At 38.5% G+C, this 20,761-nt stretch overlaps 1 protein-coding gene across 1 annotated transcript; it reads right to left on the bottom strand.

Moving 5' to 3' along the window:
- Positions 1-997: 997 nt before the first annotated feature.
- PolA1 (DNA polymerase alpha catalytic subunit) lies at positions 998-19,974 on the bottom strand. Its single transcript, XM_074091188.1, has 10 exons — positions 19,811-19,974; positions 19,539-19,736; positions 17,022-17,203; positions 16,686-16,925; positions 16,018-16,602; positions 12,058-12,249; positions 11,342-11,596; positions 10,043-10,172; positions 7,314-9,764; positions 998-1,304 (listed from the first exon to the last, which is right to left on the bottom strand). Exons 1-10 carry the CDS (start codon positions 19,824-19,826, stop codon positions 1,078-1,080), a joined length of 4,476 nt encoding a protein of 1,491 aa, XP_073947289.1. The 5' UTR covers positions 19,827-19,974; the 3' UTR covers positions 998-1,077.
- Positions 19,975-20,761: the final 787 nt, after the last annotated feature.

Raw genomic sequence — 20,761 nt, 5'->3', positions numbered from 1 at the left:
CGGAAACACTAAAAACAAAAATTATCGATTGAAGTAATGTTACTTTTTTAACGTTATAATAATGTGAATTGGGTAACGTTAACAAGCCCCACTATTAGCTACCTAGGTAAAGAAAATTTACCCTTATCAAGTAAGGTTAATTGGTTAACGTTACCATAAAGTTAATTTATCAAGTAACGTTATAATTTAATACCGGTACAAGGTGTTTTACGATTTTACCGTTACGTAACGTTACTATAATGTGAATTTGATAACGTTAACAAGCCCTGGTAACTATATAGGTACACCTAGTTACTTAGTACATACCGAGCGTTTATAGCCACATTACGGAATCGAAACACTCACTCGAGCAGCGACCGGACTGCCGGGGAAGTCTGGTTAGCGGCCGTGTAATGGTGATTTTCCACCGGCGAGGCGAGACGAGACGAGAATTGAAGTTTGTTTGTTCGCGCGCCCACCGCGAGTCGCCGCGGGCGCCGCCCCGCCATACAAATATACATACCAATAAGATAGGTTTAACTATAACAATTTACAAAACAAGACGATTATTATTTGGCTGCGCTGTAAGAGCTACAAGAGCAACAGGAATCACATTTTTAGGACCTGTACTTTTTGACTATGTTGACTTCGAAGCTTGATTTTTTACTGCTGCAAGGGGTAGCAGATCTGAGTATTTATTTAGTGCGTAAGTTCAGATAAAATTGAGTGGTACCTTCCACGCCTTCCTGAGGAAAAGGATTTTGACAGACGGAAAACAAAGTAATACTATAAGGGTTCCGTTTTAACGACTGAGGAACGGAACCCTAAACAGTGAATTCAGTTTTACTCGTAGTTAACGCTTATTAAACCTAAATTCACATTACTAAAAACTCAAAGTTCGAACGTCTTAAATGCCTTCTCTGCAAATCAAAGGTTATCCTCTGTTTACTTAAGCAGCCTGTATGTACATACTCGTGCTCATTAATCAATAAGCAGGATACGAATACAGTTCGACAAATAACTTTACACAGGTTTATATTTAAAAAAAAATATGATACATGTCATTACTTTAGCGTCTTATCTTAATATAAATTTACGTCAGTATGAGCCCCATTCCATCAAGGCATCTACGTGTTCAGTCTCGGGTAGTATGTCGATCTCGAGCTCTTCTGATTTAACTTTAGCTCCAGCTTTAGGGTCAACAGTGAAGAAACGGAAAAGTTTTGAAAGATCGATAATCGAATAAGCAGAGTGCGTTAGCCAGTCTTCGGTCATCTCCTTCAGAACTTGAAAAGCTGAAGCGACGTGTGGTGCTACTCGGACTTCTGCGAAAAAACATACCAACATATTGTTAAGTTACACAAGAGGTTGAAAAATACTATTCTTTTGTAATAGTCGTGTTTAGTTAGTCGTGGCCAGTCTAATGTCCGGCGACTAGATTCTAACGCGGTTGTGATGAGACACGTTAAATCATGTTAAATAACCTAAACTATTATTGTTTCCTGAAATTCATATGCTATAATATGATTTGCCCGAATGTTTCTTTTATTATTTATATTTTATTTTATATTTTACTAGAAAAGTAATTTGACATAAGTACTCTGGTTTTCCCGAAATTTAGATGCCATAATGATACGAATGCCATGCGTATTGATTTCCATATTATTAAGTGCAATAATATTAATAGAATATCCAAACGCCATACTAAATAAATATTATTTATTTTTGAATCCATGCCTTTTTTTCCATTACTTATCTAACTGTTGTCTTCTTCCCTTGAACATCGAATAATATTATAGGTACTTACCTTAATTAATTATGTATATAAACCTAACCTAGTCGACTGTAGGTAATTAATGTCGACGGAGTTCCGCTCCGCGGAGCTACTATGGCAGTTGTCTCACCGCCGGCGAGGAAACGATTGGCTATCGACTATTTTCTCGCCCAAGAAACGAATAAAAGATCCTGTGTGAGTAAAAGAGACATATATATCAATAGTTGATCGCTGGCGGTTCACACTGCCGGCGAGAACTCGCTCTTACATCTTTTGTCGCAGCGACAAGAGCTATAAAACTCGCTGAGCTATAAAACTAGCTCAGCGATACTCGCTCAGCGCTGTTAGCTTGGCGGCCGCCCGGCTCGAGCGAGTGGAGCGAGTAATCGCCCGTCGTGCTTGAACACTCGGCTTTTCACTGCTCGCCCACTCGTTTCTAGTTACGCGCTCTGATCGCTTCTCGCTCATCGTCGGCGGTGGGACAAGTGCCTATTCCGCGTAGTTGAGGCGCTTCGAGCCTTGTCGCAATTCTAACCTAACCTAACCTATGTGGGTAAAATTGACCTAATTCAAAGGCTTGTTTGACGTATGGGATTTATCCAGTATAATATTCTATACTAGATGAAACCCTGGCTTCGCTCGGGTATAATGTAGACTCATAATGATATACTTAAAGCAGTTTGTAAAAAAAAAATTGACACTAAAGACTATCTATCGTACTTATCGAAAAATCTGACGTATATTCCCAGCCTTATTATAGCAATATTAACAAATACTTTCACATCTAACCTATACCTATGTATCGGTATTTCACCAGTAGATATTTCTCTTAAATCTTCTTTAACCAAATAACCACAAATAACTATGATTTTCTGTCTCATAATCATAGAAATTAGACCTAAGAGGTCATAATGGAGAACAAAATACGAATCTGTGACACCCGTGTCGCGTGATGACGTTGACATGTTTACTTCGCAACGCCATTATATATACTTACCCCCTTATTCATAAAACTTAACAAGCCTATGTTAACTAACAAATGCTTTGTCCCTTTCTAACAAATACAAATGTCGAAGTGACAGATAAGGACAAACGAATTTTAGCGGCATTTTAACTAAAATAGGTTTGATTGTCGTTTATGAATAAGGGGGTTAGTAATTTATTCCATTTTTTATTGAAAATAATACTCGATAATCCGAATTTTCCACCTACAAGTTGTCGACTCGGATTGTCAATTTTTTTACGCTCTTCAATTTGATGTGCATTTCGTTCGAGTCTACCGTAGACCGGTACGAAATTATTAATATAGAAGATTATAGTGTCGATAATCACCATTTACATGGATGGCAAATGAAATGACATTCGGGCACGTGATAATGAGGGCTATCGTTTTTTGTCTCACTAGATGGCGCACTGTTGCGTGAGGTTTTTAAGTATGGCTTTCAGTCTGTTATTACAAGCATAAAAACAAAAGTTTAGATTAAAATCATATTTAATACACCTTAAAACCGTACCATAAAAATATCGAGCATGCCACAGTGTTGCATAGTCCCCGTTTTGTTTTTGCAAAATATTCACAAAATTATTCTAATTATAAATAAACCCGCGTAGCTCACCCAAAAACTATGAGATTTGACATTTCGGAGACCTCACGCTACACTAGCGCCTCTAGTGGCGAATTCATACGCGATAGCCCTCATTGGACGCTGTGTTGCAATACTGAGTCAACTCACTGTCATTTTGCAATACAATGTTAACTGTTAAAATTATTTTCTAAGGGTTGACATTGTATTGCAGAATTAATCAGGGTTGACACGCTATATGATTACAATGATTATACTTTTCGGATAGGATGGGTACGGTGACAGTGGTGACACATGTCATTAAGCAATTAAAGGGTTGTGACAATGTAAATTCGAATCGATTTATTGCGATTCTCGCTTAAATATGCTAAGGGTGTGTAATCGATTTTATTAATGATAGTTTATATTTTTAACTAGTATTTGCCTCCGGCTTCACCCGCGTAGTTACAGCCTTATTCATAAAAAAACCTTAATTGAGGTTTGATCGGTCTGTTACTTAGCAGACTGATTAAGCTTGTTAGACGGTTGTCAAGAAGTATGATTCATAAACGCTTGCTAGCAGTCTGCTAGTTGTTGAGCTGCTGATAGACGGGTTAGACGCGTTATGTTGGCCATCTTGACAAATCAGACAAAAATGGCCTCATCGATAATTTAAAAAAAAAATGACAGCAGCAGGAAAAAAAAGCGAGATGTTTGTTTTCCCGCCATTTCCGATCCGCATGTTTATATTGTACCTAAGTGCAAAAAGCCGTAATTATGTTAATCATCCTAATTTTGTTTTTTTTTTCATATTTATTGTTAGTAAAATAGTAAAGTAGCAGTAATGAATACCTAATTTAGATATTTTGTAAATACAAATTCCTGAAAATAATTTTTCCTGGTTTTTTTTTAATTTGCGTTTTTTGCTCTTGCCAGTCAGCTGTTCAAACTTGTGGCGGCCATTTTGTGACTTAGCAGGGAGATAAAGGAGGGTCTACGGTCCTCTAACTTTAGCAGAACCTTGATCGACTGATTAGCGCTAACAGACGTTTATGAATCATGTTTTTTTAGCATCGGGCCTTCAAGGAGCCTTCAAGGAGGCTCTAACTTTTTATTTAATGTTTTTGATTGTCTATCGGGATCTCACAAATCATGCGGTCTTCTTTGGCACTATATTAAAAGTAATAACGTTAAAAAAATAACAAAAACCGTAATAACAAAATTGAATAACAAAATGTTTAAAACATCAAACAATACGAATTTAAGGACCTTCGCTCTTGTACTAATTGACAGATGATGCGAGTCAAACGATTTGACAAGATTGTGGAATCGATTCGGTCGATAAGAAAAGTCAAGCTCTATTGAAATAGAGTTCCGTTTTACGGGATGAAAGTTGAAGAGATTAAAATTTTTCTTTTTAGTTTTAAAACATAATAACATATTTTTAAGTGTTTTTTTTTATTATTACGAAAAGCAATAGAGATATTTTTTTTTGTTCTTTCGGGATTCAAGTATATTTTTATATAAATTATTGGCTTGAAACGTTCATGGCGTGGAATGGAAAAAATGCAAAATTGTGTCGCCGTACCCATCCTACCCGAAAAGTACTATATGAAAATTTACATTATTGAAATTAATATTATGGTAGGTAAACAAAGATCTGTCATTTGATAAATATGGTAAACAATGAGTATGGCAAATGAAATTATAAGAAAAACATTACAGCAGCAGCAGTATGGCAGTGGAATATTATGGCACATGAAATGGGGAATGTCTGAAAAATTTTTAAACGCTTGTAATTTTTTATATGAATAAGAATAACCTTTCTAATTAATATAAAAAAACATCAATTTTTAAGTAGCAATAATTAATTTAAAAATAATGGAAGAATTTTCTTTACCGCCAAATTACGTCAGTCCGGTCGGTTACGGGTTGTTCCATTGTCCAGAATAAAAAAACATTGAAAAATAATTTTTACTTATTATACTGACATGGAAATACCGACCCTGTTTGTTAAAGCTTGTTAAAGATTTTTTTACAAAAAATTATTACTGTACTATTTGTTTTTAAAACATTGTACGGAGGTGCGGAACCCTTCATGCGCGAGACGCTCACACTCGCACTTGACCGATTTTTTAAATTATATGATACTACTTAAAAATCTGATATTTTTTTCTGTTAAATAGAAAGCTTATTCCTATCGATAAAAAAAAAATTGTAACAAAAAATTGAACCAACTACAAAAAAACCATGAAAATAATTTTCTACCAGTCTGAAGTCGGTCGGTGCCTCAGCACAAGCCAGTAGGAATGGACCTATAGTCATCTACCTCACCTACGCACTTTATTGGGCTTCAATTTCAATCACTCCTGCTGGCTCGTGCTGAGGCACCGACCGACTTCAAACTGGTAGAAAATTATTTTCATGGTTTTTTGTAGTTGGTTAAATTTTTTGTTATAATTTTTTTTTCACGCTTTTTAGTGTAAATAATCTAAGATACAATAGTTTAATATCAACTGCTCGTCACCTTTAATGAAAGATTGCTTTTTCCGATGCAGAGACGTTCAATATTGAGGTGTCCTGGTGCTTCAACACCCATTTCACCATATGCATTACGAGGAGCATAAATTGCTTAGCAACTGTGTTAAAGTAATTAAAATTTAACCCGTGAAATACTTTTTATTGAGTAGTAACTCCGATGGTCAACTGTGGTCTTCATCATCCACTTCACCAAATGATGATTTTCAAGAGCAAATGCATGAGTTACTACTAATTATATCCAATGTACTATAGGTGTCCCTACGACATTTAAAGAGTTCCCTCGATTTCCTTAAGATCCAGTCATCAGATCCTGATTTGGTGCTTATGGGACCTAAGTAAAGACATTCCTAGACAAACGCTAAATATTTTTTTCAAATCGGTTCATAAATGACGGAGTTCTGAGGTAACAAACATAAAAAAACATACAATCGAATTGATAACCTCCTCCTTTTTTGAAATAGGTTAATAAAGTTTCAAGCGTTTTTAAAATTTTCATCTGTTCCCCATTCTGGCAAGTAAAGTATACCGTCGGGACCCATTCAAAATCATGAGCAGCTCAAATTTTTTTAACTTTGATTTATTGATACTCATATAGCCACAATTATTTGTTTATTTAATTGCCCCCTCCATGTTTTCCTTCGAGGGCGACATTTTGAAATATTATACGAGTACTCCCTATGTCACTTCAATAGTTTTGACGAATCTAATGATACCTGATACGTTGAAAACCGTCCAGAGAATAGAAATTTTGAATTTGAATTTAACAAGCAAAAAGTGTAATTTTCGTGTCAATTACTTTGGAAACCTTGTAATATGCCAAGTCTATAATCTTTTAAATGAACTCTAGCAAGTGTACTTCAAGGTTCAGCATCGTACAGTCAAGTGTAATAGTAAATTAATAACCAAGGGTGGAAAGTGACCCATTTCACCCGAGATAGCCAATACTTCGAGGGGATATGGGTATTTCCAAACAGGAGAGATGAATAAATTTAAACTTATTCAAAGCTTCAAAAATAAGTAGGTACCACAGTCTCTTATTCCGACGCAATACGGCTGTAGTAACATATTTTTGAGTGGTTCGGATACTTATTTTTGCACTTGACATAAAAAATGAGTTTTTCGCACTAGTGACGAAAATGTGTATAATTTAAGTTCGATATGCTCATAAGGCGGCCACAGACGCTAGGTTATTATTATAACCGATGGTTATGCCTGCAAAGTCACAGTACATTTGAGCAGGCTTAACTGAATGTCTGTATGACATGACTCCTTGCCTGTGCAAGCAAATTTTAAAATATGCAAAGTGATATTTTCTGGTCATAACCATCGTTTATGACCTAGCGTGTGTGGCCAGCTATATACACGGGCATTTTACACTTATGAATGCAGTAAATATTTGGCTTATTATCAAAACCTATATTATTAAATTATTTATTATAAGAGACATGGTAACTTACTTGATGTGTTATTTTTGTTGATATCGAAAAGGAAGATGTAGAAATTAGTTTGAAGATAGAGATCCTTTTCTGTATATTCCCTGAACATGACGCCCTTCTCGCAGGCGGGGCACAGCGGGTGTCCGCCGGCGAAGGCCTGCGGCAGGCGCGGCGAGCGCTGCGCGCACGCAGGGTCCTCGCACGCCAGCCAGCCGCCGTAGTAGCGCGCCAGCCACTGCCGCAGCTGCATGCTCAGCTCGTTCTGGATGCGTGCCAAGTAATCATAGGGTTTCACCGAGCATTTTGTGTTTTGGCAGCACTCCAGAAATGTTACAGTGTCCTTATCCAATTTTATAAAAGTTTCCTTTACTTTATTCTCCATTCTACAGTTGTCATTCGCGCAAGTGAATACGAACTGTTTGCAATGCCTATATTTTTCATGGTCGTTTTCCACCTCGTAGGAGTCGGTAGTCGCGCTTTCCTTCTTGGCCGCCTGCTTGTAGCCCGCGGGGTCGAGCCCGAGGCAGTCCGCGACGCGCGCCGGGTCCATGCCCTCGATCGGCTCACATATTCGTGATATCACTGGGTGGAGCTGGTGTGCCAAATAGTATTTGTAATCTACTTTCAAATGTTCTGAACTTTTAAGTTCTTCTATGTGATACGCTCTCTGCGTGGCTGAATTAGCAGTTCCATCTTCACAAATAATATAGGGAACTATATCTCCCTTTTTAAAACGTCTACTATTTTTTATATTCAGCCTCAAAGCGACTTGAACATGCGGCTGTGCATTCTTGTCGGCATACTCATTAGGATTTTTTGTCAGCTGTTTTGTTATCGTCAGCACAGACAGAGGCATCGCACCGTTTACCAAGTCATCTTTCAGCTTGTTGAGATGAGCCTGTATACTTTCCAGCCGCTCATCCGCAGTCTGTTCGGACAGTATCTGCGTCAAAATGAACTTTCCCGCCTCGGCGGCCAACTGAGACCAGTCCCTCCGAACGATGTCCAACCCCTTGTGCTCCTGAGTAAATATATATTCACCGTTCTTGTTCTTGCTGATTAACACAGCAGCATATTTTTTCTTTTTCAATAGCAGGAGATACCTAAAGACGCCATCGATGTCGAGTTCGATCTGCTTGTACTTCTTGTTGATTTCGCGTTTGAGGTCGTTGCCGATCTTGTAGACGTGGTCGAGGTCGAGGCAGTTGGTGTCGACCATGAGGCTGTCGGTGTCGCCGTAGAGCACGTCGTAGCCGAGCCGCGCCACGGCGTCGCGCGCCTCCAGCAGCAGCGCGCGCCCCTTCAGCGTGACCAGCGCGGCCAGCGGCGCCGCGTAGAAGCGCGAGTGCGCGAACCCGAGGCAGCCGTACATCGAGTTGGCCGTCAGCTTCAGCGCCATCTGCCGGATGTTGTATTGCATCAGCTGATCGGCAGGCAGATCGGGAGACTTCATTAATTTTTTTACTTCCCTTCTGCTTTCGACGAGTTTTCGTATCTGCGTAGGCAGCACGCCTAGCTCGGTGCTAGGATCGGGGAGCACGAGATTGTTCACATCCTCGTCGGAAACACACGTATTTTTTCTCTTGATTGTAGTGAAACAAATATTGTATTCTTGAATGATACTTGGATACAAAGAATTAAAATCTAGGAGCAGGACCAGTTTGTCATAGAACCCTTTTTTGGGATCAAGCACGAGTCCGCCAGAATAAGCGGCTTTCTTTTTCCCCTGCTTTTTTGACGTACCGGGCTCTTGCTGGTCATCGTCGTCGAGCGCGTCGTCGGTAGCAGCTTTTTTCCCGTAGGTTTTGTCGGGCACGATGTAGTCTTTCTCAGTGAAGGCGTGCAGCAGCAAGAACTCGTTGCGCTCGGAGCGGCCGCCCAGCAGCGTGCGCGACATCACGTTGCCGGCGATCTGCGTGATCTGCAGCGCCAGCGGCAGCGCGCGCAGCTCGCACATGACGGCCAGCACGCGCGCCGTCTCGCGCATGCCGCGCGCCACCAGCGCCAGCAGCGCGCCGCTGCTCTCGTAACAGCGCGCCAGCTCCTCCGCGCTCCCGCCCACGCCCACGCCCGCCTCCGGTGGCAGCTTCAGCACGCTCTCGCACAGCGTCTCCAAGTCGAAGCTCCGGGCTCGGATCAGCTCCATAGCTGACACTTTAATATCGCACACAAGGCGCCCCAGGAAGGCATCCTTGCCAGCGTACTTCCGTTGCGGCGCAACCGACCTCTTCAGGCGTCCCAGGCGGGACCAGTTCGGTATGCTCAGATCTAGAACGTTTCCTATTAGCAAATCTTGTTGAAAACCCTGAAGGTCGTGGCCGACGACCAAATCGGGATCTATTTTCCAAAACTGAACCATGAAGTAGTTAAGCAGTTCTCTCTCAGTGTCACACTTTGTTAACTTCGTCGCTTTGTATTGGCTGATGGCTTGCTTTATATCCAATGGCCACAAATCATTGCATTTTGTTATCACTGCAAAAAAAGGAGTAATCAAAACAGGAGCCTAATTCAAGGACTGAACTGACACGCAGCGCAACGTGATCACTAGCTTTTGCCCGCAGCTTCGCCCGCATGGAATTCGGTTATCGCGCGCTGTTCCCTCGGGAACTGTGCATTTCTGCGGGATAAAAAGTTGCCTATGTCACTCTCTGGCCCATATCTCTATGCCAAAAATCGACGTGAAAGATGGACAAACATACGAACAGACACACTTTCGCATTTGTAATATTAGTATGGATTTCACTACTTACCACAAAAGTGTTGTTGGAATTGCGGGTTCGGCGGAGGTTTATTGACAGGAAAGCTGTTATGCACTAGACAGCTTATCATCAAGATTTTAGTCTTTTTCGTTTGTGGATTCATCATGGTTTTCATATTAATCTGGAAAGAATAATTGTATAATTATCAAACGGCACCTCCAGCTTCAGTTCCACCAAAAGAGAAGAAATGTCATTAAAAAAAGATAAACCACTGCAGCGCTCATTGCAACCTGATGGGTCGGCCCACGGTCCACCATGATACATGACCATCTTTGTTTGGATTCCTAGACATGTACACGTAGCTATTTTAGGAAATGTGAGAACCAACAAACTGGCAAACGAGGCTATCGTTGATGGAGATACATTCTTATGTATGTATTCATTATTATCACGATCTGGTCCATCTGCCCAAATCATTTTTATAGCAAGAATGGAAGACAGTGAATTATTAATTAATCTAAAGATAAATATTATTGCCTTGACCAAAAATCTCTTCCACATAGACCTTGGTTATACTATTTTTTGCAGGATTCGTTTAGGCCATGTGTGTACTCCAACAAATTTAAACAAGTTTGCGATAGTAGCGCATGTTAGTAATATAGAGACCGGAATCACATATTTTTTTCTTAGTCGCTTTATGATAAGATCACTCCTAACTTTTTTCCCAACTCCAGTCAACATCAATAATACTTCACATCACTAATTATTACTTTTCGCATTTCTATTATTTGTTTTATTAATCCATGTTAATCTTACAAAATGATGTAACTTTTCGCATGCCATAATTATTTCGTATGCCCTTGGTTGGTGACCTTTATAGTAGCAACAAAAGCTTACATTAACTATCATCGACTCCTTTAAAATGCAACAATACGGTATTTGACAACTCCTGATTTTGCCATATCTTAATATTATTATGAAAATTAATTTGTGAAAAACACTCATGTGTTTCAGAACTATTATAAAAGTAACGTGGCTGATTGACTGACAGAACGACTGCAGCTAGAGACTTGAAATTTGGCAGAAACTCCTTTTTTTATGGTGAGATTTTTCAAAATTACCACAGAATGGTGCGCTAGCCAATTTGACATAATATGCTCATCAGCGGAGAGATGGAACACGGCTACTTATAAATTAAAGAGCCCGTGCAGTCAGAGGGCGTTCCAGCGTTTTGAGTTCTGCGTTCTGCACTTCGTGTTCTTTGTAAGTAGTAGACCGCGGATTCGGTACACTGAACTCTGGATCGCTCTCTGTCTGGTGGCTCGAAGAGTAGGGTATAGGTATAGTTACAGTGGCGACGACAAGCGGCGGCGGGTCGAGGTCGGCGCCGGCGCGCAGCACGCGCAGGGCGGCGGCGCGCGCGCCCGCCTCCAGCCGGCACCACGACACGCGCGCCGCCGCCGGCTCGGGCGCCGCCACCTCCAGCCAGCTGGGGCCCTTCATCTTCCTGTCCAGCAGGAGCGTCTCCAGCGAGGACGCGTTTGAGCCAAATATATGGGAGAACGTCCGGTACTTGTTACCCGAGGGAGGCGCCGGAAACGATGCCTGGATAAAATGACCAACTCATCAATCTTAATAATATCATGAACGCCTAAAAGTGGTAGTGTGTATATGTTTGTTACTTTTTTGTTTACTTAAAAGTTCTGAGATTTTAATATTTTTTACATAAAAGATATTGCATTTCTTTTCAACCTTTGGCTTTATCAGCTGGCTCTACTTTTGTGTTGTGAGTTTTTAAACAAAACATTGTTCTCTATTTCTCTCATTCGTATTACTTTTTTACCTCTCTTAAGACACAATGTATTATTATTTTATCACCTTGTGGACGTTGATTATTACCATGGATGTACCATAATATACCAAATTCGTTTTCTAGTACTAAGAGTCTCCGAGTTAAGCCGCGGACAGACAGACAGAAATTATAGCGAAACTTAATAGTTATGTGCTCTGTTTTAGCCATTTTGACTATCAAGCTCTAAAAAAATGTTTGTTTACTGTATACTTACCGAGTATTTGACCTCCAGATAGTCAGATTGGGCAGGAATGTCTGGGAGATCAAATGAATAGTTTTTTGTGACCTTTCGTGATTTAAACTCTTTCAGGCCGAGCTCACTAGCCACAGAGTTATTGAATTCCTCGTACACATCCATCATGGTTACCTCTTCATCGGTGGGCTCTAGAGTAATGGGGTCCAATTTCTGGAATATGTGTAAATATTATTATTTTACTTTTACCTTTAAATTAGCAATTCTTGTAACGGCCCCAACGATTTCGATGAAATTTGGTATGTAGAGGTTTTCAGGGATGACAAATCGATCTAGCTTGATCTTATCTCTGAAAAAATGCTTGTTAAAGAGTTTTAGCCCGAGCAAAGCTCGGTCGCCCAGGTATTAATTAATATATAAGATAGCGAATCTCTAAATAAAGCCTCATGTAATAGTGGTAGCTAGTATGGAACAACTACAATATATATTTACAATACAACTATGTATGTATTATGTTTGTAAACAAAGAAAACAGTGATGGATTCTCGCCAAATGGAAGTAAAAATAATTTTTCGAAGTTAAGTATTAGTCAGAAGCATTTATTCGCTTAGCATTTTTTAATACATAAGAGCTTAGAGTAATGAAGAGCAAGCCGCTGGCCTAAAACTGTGGACATAGTGCTGCAAGCAACAAAGACTTTTGTCTTTTACCCAATGCCAAAAACAAACAAACAAGCTCTGTGGGCCGGATTCGGCAAATTATTTCGACTAATTTTCCCTGTAGCTAGTAATTTGACACTTGCTTGTGACGTGGCTTGGACCTAAATAGCAATGCAATGTCAAGGTTTGTTTTATAATTAATATACATAAATAATGCCTATCCTTACTAATATTATAAATACGAAAGTAACTGTCTTTGTGTCTATTCCGAACATACCAACGCCGCCAACTCGAGTGTAAGGGTTATCTATCACTTTGTCAGTAAATTAAAATAAAACTATCCAACTAATTAAAAATATTATTTACTAGCTGTTCCCCGCGGCTTCGCCTCCGTTGAAATTTTCTTCCATAAAAACCTTCCCCTGACAATAACGAACGCAACAAAAAAATAATTAGTGAAGTCGGTCCAGCCGTTCCCGAGTTTTTCGCTTAGCAACACATTTTACGATTTGTTTTATTTAAATAGAAGATAGAAGAAGAAGATAGATAGATTAACCAAATTCAAACAACTTCTTTTGGTCATGTAAAAAAAGATAACTTTGAGCTCTTTTGTTTATTTCGACATCCGTCCACGCAACAGTTCTAAGCTGTTATTTATTAGTACTACGATTCTCCATTGTTACAAACGGAGCAGTGCACTGTACCTACTAATCTCACAAGCAATAGCACAGATATTTAGGTAAGGATCAAAACATTCAAAGCAAGAGCAAGTGTCGCATCACGCGTGTGCTCGCAGGCTCGCTGCTTACACAATCTCAAGTTGTTGTTTATCGCTGTAGGTATGGACGAGGGACGGATGCCTGACGTAACAGACAAGCACATAAGATATATAACAGAATAAATCGTCGGGTGACAAGCAAAACGCACTAACTGCAAAAAAATGTGGAATATTAACCTTACAATGCTAATGCATAAGTTTGATAATCCCTCTTGACTTTAGGTGGTAATTAGTGACTTTTGCTTGTCACCCGACGAAATAAGGTGCGTGAGCAGCTGCAGCGGTGGTTCTCAGCGAACGGACCCATGACGTAGAAGTATCGTGTCACCGCCGTGTATTAAAGGTTCCATACCGCTATGCTGACAGTTTAGGGTCCTGGGCTTCACCCTGGATCCGAATCTTAATTGGAAAAGTCTTGTTAACTAATTATGTGTGGCAGGTTAAGCAGTGCAGCCTGTGCTTTGCGCAAATTAAAGCCCATTTTTGCGGATGGTACAGTAAAACAAGCATACTGTGCATATTTTTACTCGCTGCTTTCCTATGGCACCATAGTATGGGGAAACTCAACGGATTCTGGGCGCGTTCTGGTTCTCACACGTCTCCTATTTTCGCTCAAGCTAAATAGCAACATCCATCATGGTTGGAGAAAAATCACGATTTTTTGCAAAAAATCAAAAAACATTGATTTAAAAAAAAATGAATAGGCAGAAATACGAATAAATAAGAAAATACGCAAAACAAAATACATATATCCAATTTTGAGAGTTATTTGGGGCCATCGCATCGTCAGCATCAGTAGAAAGAGTCTTTTCCACCTTTGGATTTGTACATTCTCAAGACAGGAATAGGTTAGGAACGAAAAAAGCTGGAAAGTTGGTGTTTCTATTTAAATAGGTATTATAATAATTCTAATGTAATTAGATTAACATGTATGTACGAGTACGTACATATCTCTGATCTTTTATTTAAAATAATAAAAATTGGTTTGTATGACAAATAGAACAATTTCATTTAATCAATCATTATTTTTGAAAAAAAACCACGATATAAATCATGATTTAAATCAAAGTGATTTAATCATGACAACTGACAACCATAGGTTTTTATTGTGCATGATGATATTGATGATAGACCAACCCAGTGTTAGAGCACATCTGTATTATTTATAAATAAAGTTAGGTTAACTACATACAACTAAATAACATGAAAAAATAATTTCTTAACAAATTGCAGGGCAGCAAATCAAGCAATCCCTACTAATATTATAAATGCGAAAGTAACTCTGTCTGTCTGTCTGTTACGCTTTCACGTCGAAACCACTGAAGCGATTTTGATGAAATTTGGTATATAGATATTTTGAACCCCAAGGATCAACATAGGATACCTTTTATTCCGGTAGAAGGCGCCACCGCGCGATAACCTAGATCCGCGCAGACGAAGTCGCGGGCTTAAGCTAGTTATCTATATACTAACTATTAAAAGAACTATCAATAACACATACAGCATGTTCGCACAGCACTAATTTTAATTGTTGTAACAATTGTTTGTATTGTATAAGAGCCGTTTAATTCGTAAAATCGCATTTTCAAATGTCATTTTACCCGCAGAGTAGGCATTGTAAGGGCAGTATTTAACTTGCAACAGAATACTGCAGATAAAGCACTTCCATCAGCACAGACTTCGTAGCAGATTCCGCTCGCAATTGAAACTGTCTCAACAAAGTTAAATAAAGGAGCATAGAGAAAAACAACATCGTCATGTTGTCAAAGGATTCCTACTCAATTTATAAATTTGTTATTTTGTACCTGTTACAATCTAAAAATATCAGTACATAAGACAGAAATATGCTGGACATACATATTAGTTATTAATATACAAAAGGTAAATAAAAAACATTAAAAGCTGCTAATGCATTGCCTTTGTTACTATGTTAGATTAAGCAGATTGCAGAGATTTATTCACTACGCAATCACAATCGCTAGTTACTACATGGCCTAAAATGAAACTTAAATTGCAGAATCTTAAGAACTAGTATGCAATGTGGATAGCAGTTTTAATTAGCTAGTTTTTGGATAAAAATATTATTATTCTGTTTTTTACATCAGTAAGATTGGTAGAAAATATTGGAGACCTATTTTTAGGGTTCCGGAGCCAAAATGGCAAAAACGGAACCCTTATAATTTCGCCATCTGTCTGTCTGTCTGTCTGTCCGTCCGTCCGCGGCTTTGCTCAGGGACTATCAATGCCAGAAAGCTGTAATTTTGCGCGGATATATATGTAAACTATGCCGACAAAATGGTACAATAAAAAACTAGGTCCTTGAAAGTTTGATATAAAAATATTACTTAATTTTTGCGTAATGGCTACGGAACCCTATTTTGGGTGTGTCCGACACGCTCTTGGCCGGTTTTTTCTTTTGTCAAAAAATAACAAATGAAACGCGTCAAAGTTCGGAAGTGGAAGCCAGTGCCGGGGCCAAATACCGGGGTGAAATGAACTGCTAAGAATTTGCGATATGGCTAATATCAAAATGTTCAAACTTACATATTCTCGTGGTAGAAGGAACAGCTGCCGATCAACATTCTTTACAATCAGACAGCATGACACACTCCCTGCTTTTTTATTGCTTGGGTCCACATACACCCTCCCAAATAAATACACTACCCCAGGCTTCACAAAACGGTCCTCCCAAGCATCTAGCCAAAAGAACCTCAGTATTTGCTCTCCATTCTCATTTGTTTGTAGTGGCAGCTGGCCATCAGTCTGTATGCAGGCACTAGGTTGATTGTCACCCATATGCTCTGACCAATTATTAGATAGCTCTTTCAAATTATTTGGTGAAGCATTTTTATCTTTTGGAAAAATTTCAAAACTTTCATTAAGGAACTCTTCAGCTACATCTGTTATGGTAGCAGATGAACTTGGAAGTTCTTCTGTTTTGACTCCCTCAGCAGTTACATCTGGCAAGGGTTCATTTGTGAAATCTTCAGAAAAATCAATATCTTGTGTATGAAATTCTTCAATGTTTTGTGTGGCACTGTCTTCTAGTTCTTTTTTGATCTCCTGATCAATTTTCCACTCAGTAACAGATTTGCTGATTTCAGATTTCTGATTCTTATTGATATTTTCCTGAAAAACAATGGAAACAAACTAATTTTGTACAACTTTATTTACTTAGAATGAGGTATAATGAATAACCAGATAAAACTTACAGATCTTACTGGTTCCCCCTCTTTTACATCAGATGATTGTTGTTTGCCAAATATATTTGATGTTTTCTTAACAACAGAGGAAAGGCTTTTAAAATAATTTTGAGCATCTTTCTTGCTGGAATCAACACTATTTGTTTTACTGACCGTCAAAGGTTTTGGTTTGACATCAACTGATGATGGATTCCCATCCAAATCTGACATGATATCAGACAAAATGTTGTCTTCAGATATTTTAGTATCCTGAAATTAAAACATCATATTTTAGTTAGATTTTGAAAGTAGCAGAGATGGTATAAGAAATTGAATACATATTAATTTTTTTTATTAAATGTTCACCTCTTTCTTTTTAGTAGGCATTGCACCTAATAGGTTTCTGATGTTGCCCTTGGCATTGGGGGCTACTACACGAGCTTTTCTTTTCTGTCCTCGTCCAGCTTCTTTGCTGCTAGACAAATACGACTCATCACCCTCATCATCATCAAAAATCTCCCGACCATCTTCTACATATCCAGTTCCATCTGAAAAATTGGGAAGTTAACAAAGACAAGATATTTTTCTAAAAACAATGAATGATAAATCATGAGCAGCCCCTCCAGTTATTATCAGGTATCAATGATTTTAAGAGATGTACAATCACATATACACAACTTTATGCACTAATGTTAGAGGTTAGTAAGGTTGTTTATACATATTTTTGTAACTTTGGCTGTGTTGATATCTTTGCACTTGTATGGGCATTCAAGCAAAAATTATCTGTAGTATTGGAAGCACCTAAGAAAAACAATTGCCATATTATGACAAACAAATATACTTTTACTGGCCACATAAATCCCTTACTCATATTAGGATCTTCACACTGGCAAAATTGAATACATATAGGTTAAGAAAACTAAATTCAAATGTATGGAAAATTTGGCAAAATTAATGCAAGACTTATCTATCAGGATGTGTAGGTTATAGAGCAAAGTTAAATTTTATCCACTCCCCCCCCCCTCCGGGGCGAGCTTCACCCCCCGCCCCCTCGAATATGTCTCGGACCGCGGTATTTTCTATTTTAAAAGAAAACCGTACACAATACATAAAAAGTGTGTATGAACGAAATAGTCCTAGATAAATTTACTATAAACCTTTCATACATACAAAAGCGATACCACTTACATTTTCAGCGCAATCTGGCACCAAATACTAACTTTTTTTATAATTAATCGATTTTTTCTGCTAAAAGGTTAGTTTTCTCAAAAACTTCACCCTTAACCGCCAAGATATGTATGACAGGAGTAAAAAATAGAACATTTTCTTTATAAAAAGGTATAATTTATTTCTAAACTCTTTCATTTACCGTTGCTATGCTATTTTTTTAATTTTATTCATTTGGCCATTCAGCGAAATATAAATATGCATACTGGTTAAACGGTGTTACTTTAAATACCATTAGATTCTCATATGTTTTCCTGTAATCTATAGGTATGGACCTATTTTCTGTATTTTTTGAAAATTTTTAGGCCCTACTGGGCTTTTAGGAGATAAGGGGCGAGGAAATGATCAATTTTCACCTATGTTCTTAAATAACTTCAAAACGGATTAATTTAAAATAAATAAAAATATATATTTGAGATTTTCATAATGTACCCTTTCAATTGATATGTCACACAATACAGTTTATACATAGTTTTTTTTTCTAATTAACCCCAAAACTGGCCCCCGTGTTTAAAATTAATTTATTTACACTACACGTCCGTGTTTGGGTCATCAATTTACATAGGTGAACCAAATTTCAATTCAATCGGTCAAGTAGTTTTGGAGAAAATTGGCTATGACAGACGGACGGACAGACACAGATACACAAGTGATCCTGAAAGAAAATGTTCTATTTTTTACTCCTGTCATACATATCCTGGCGGTTAAGGGTGAAGTTTTTGAGAAAACTAACCTTTTAGCAGAAAAAATCGATTAATTATAAAAAAAGTTAGTATTTGGTATCATATTGCGCTGAAACTATAAGTAATATCGCTTTTAAATGTATGAAAGGTTTATAGTAAATTTATCAAGGATTATTTCGTTCCTACACACTTCTTATGTATTGTGTACGGTTTTTTTTTTAATGGAAAATACCGCGGTCCGGGACATATTCGAGGGCGCGGGGGGTGGAGCTCACCCCGGAGGAGAGGGGAGAGTGGATAAAATTTAACTTTGCTCTATTACCTACATATCCTGATAGATAAAAGTCTTGCATTAATTTTGCCAAATTTTCAGCTAATTTTACTGAACTAATAGTGTGAGTTGGGCATGTGAATGGGGTGCCAGCACAAAACTATACTCTGTTTGAACGGCAGGCGAAAAAACAAACATTGAAGAAGTGTATAATTTGTCCAATGCATTTGTTTAGCATTTGCTCTTAGTACAAACTTTCAAAGTATGGGCTGTTAGTGGTCACTCATGTATTAGAATAACATTGAGAGATACATGCAAAAGGTTGTCCTTCGTACGTTTTTTGCATGCCTTTAGAACAGAGTATAGCAACAAGAAGAATAGAAATGCCTCACTAGCTAAGACCTCAGAGATTGTGCTTTATCAAGGATTTAAATACTAATACTGTGTTTTGTATTTAGCATCATGTATGTCTTGTCTTTGTTCTATTATGTTAATTGTGATGTTTTTGGCAATAAATAAATGTTTTGTTCTGTTTTTTTTGTGTTGCCTCTTTTTTTCTTTCTTTCTAATTTAGTAAATTCTATGAAAAGCAGGAGACGAAAAAGTAGAGACTTCACTACTGGAAGGAAATACAAATTAAGATACTTTATATTCCTCTTATTAGTTGTGTGTATATCTGGTAAGACGGGCAAGAGCACGCACCGTCTTCAATCCAGTCGTCATGCTGGCGGCTCTGCACGCGCGCGCTGTACTCTCGCTCGTCCACGGTGTCATACACGTTCTCCACCTCATCCACATCGTACTTGTTCTTCACGCCTTTTCCTTTAAGGCTCCTAAGCCTTTCCAACGCTGATAACCGCCCGTGTTTATCAGTTTTTTGGCGTTTAGCCCTTTGTCCCGCTGAAAGTTATAAGGTTACGAATTACACAAAGCTTAAAGTTTGAATAAGCACAACGGATGAAAAGATGATTTACCCAGAGAATCAGCCATGATGTTAAGGTGTGATTTACGATTTTATTCGAAGATTATGTTGCAATATTGAAATATTAATATTAATTAAACAAATATAAGTACAACAATCACATCAAAGGATCAGACGCAGTTGAATCGCTGACTGACATTACTTACTTTACTGTAACTGTCGTGTTTGACATTTAATTCAGATTGGCGCGATTTTTTTTAAAGGCTTTCCACAGATTACGTTCCAACATCGTTTACGATGCCTTGTCTCCTTTTATGCTACATTTACACCCTTGCCGAGGCTTGCCAAGCGTCTACAAACTCCAAGCCTATACAAACGCCTTAATGCCATTTACACGCTTGCTTGCATGCGCGTCAGTGTATTCCGGACGGGCAAGTATGGCAGACGTGGATCTCGAAGTTGCTTCGGCTCTATAATGTTGAGCTTGACATATTTTTGTTTAAAGATAAAGGATAAAATTTCTTTGGTCCAAGCACTCATAATGGTCACTAAATTTTTTTTTATATGTGGGCGTACGGCATGAGATGAGCTCCTGAGCGACACTAAACACGAGCCAACGTGTAAACACGTCGCAAGCGCTTGCCGCACCCGCAAGTTCTTTTGATCTGTGTGATAAACCGACACCACACCGGCCCGGCTTTGGCAGAGCTACTACGAAATTCAAAAATCGAAGTTAGTATCGTACGCTTATATTATTTAATACGAGAGTGAGAGGGATGATACGATACGAACTTCAATTTTCATATTTCGTAGTAACACTGTGGGTCGACGGCAAGCGCTGGCAAGCTCACGTAATAATTCAAACGGGCCGTTTACACGCTTGTGCTTGTGAGAGCTCTCCGAAGCTTGGCAAGGGTGTAAATGTAGCATTAAACCACACTGCAAAAAATAATACAGCAGGGCTACTACGAAACTCTACACTCGAAGTTCGTGTCTTGCGGTC

The sequence above is a fragment of the Choristoneura fumiferana genome, chromosome Z (genome assembly GCF_025370935.1).
Source record: "Choristoneura fumiferana chromosome Z, NRCan_CFum_1, whole genome shotgun sequence".
In the NCBI taxonomy this organism is placed as follows: Eukaryota; Metazoa; Arthropoda; class Insecta; order Lepidoptera; family Tortricidae; genus Choristoneura; species Choristoneura fumiferana.
This window is presented reverse-complemented; position numbering and strand designations above follow the sequence as displayed.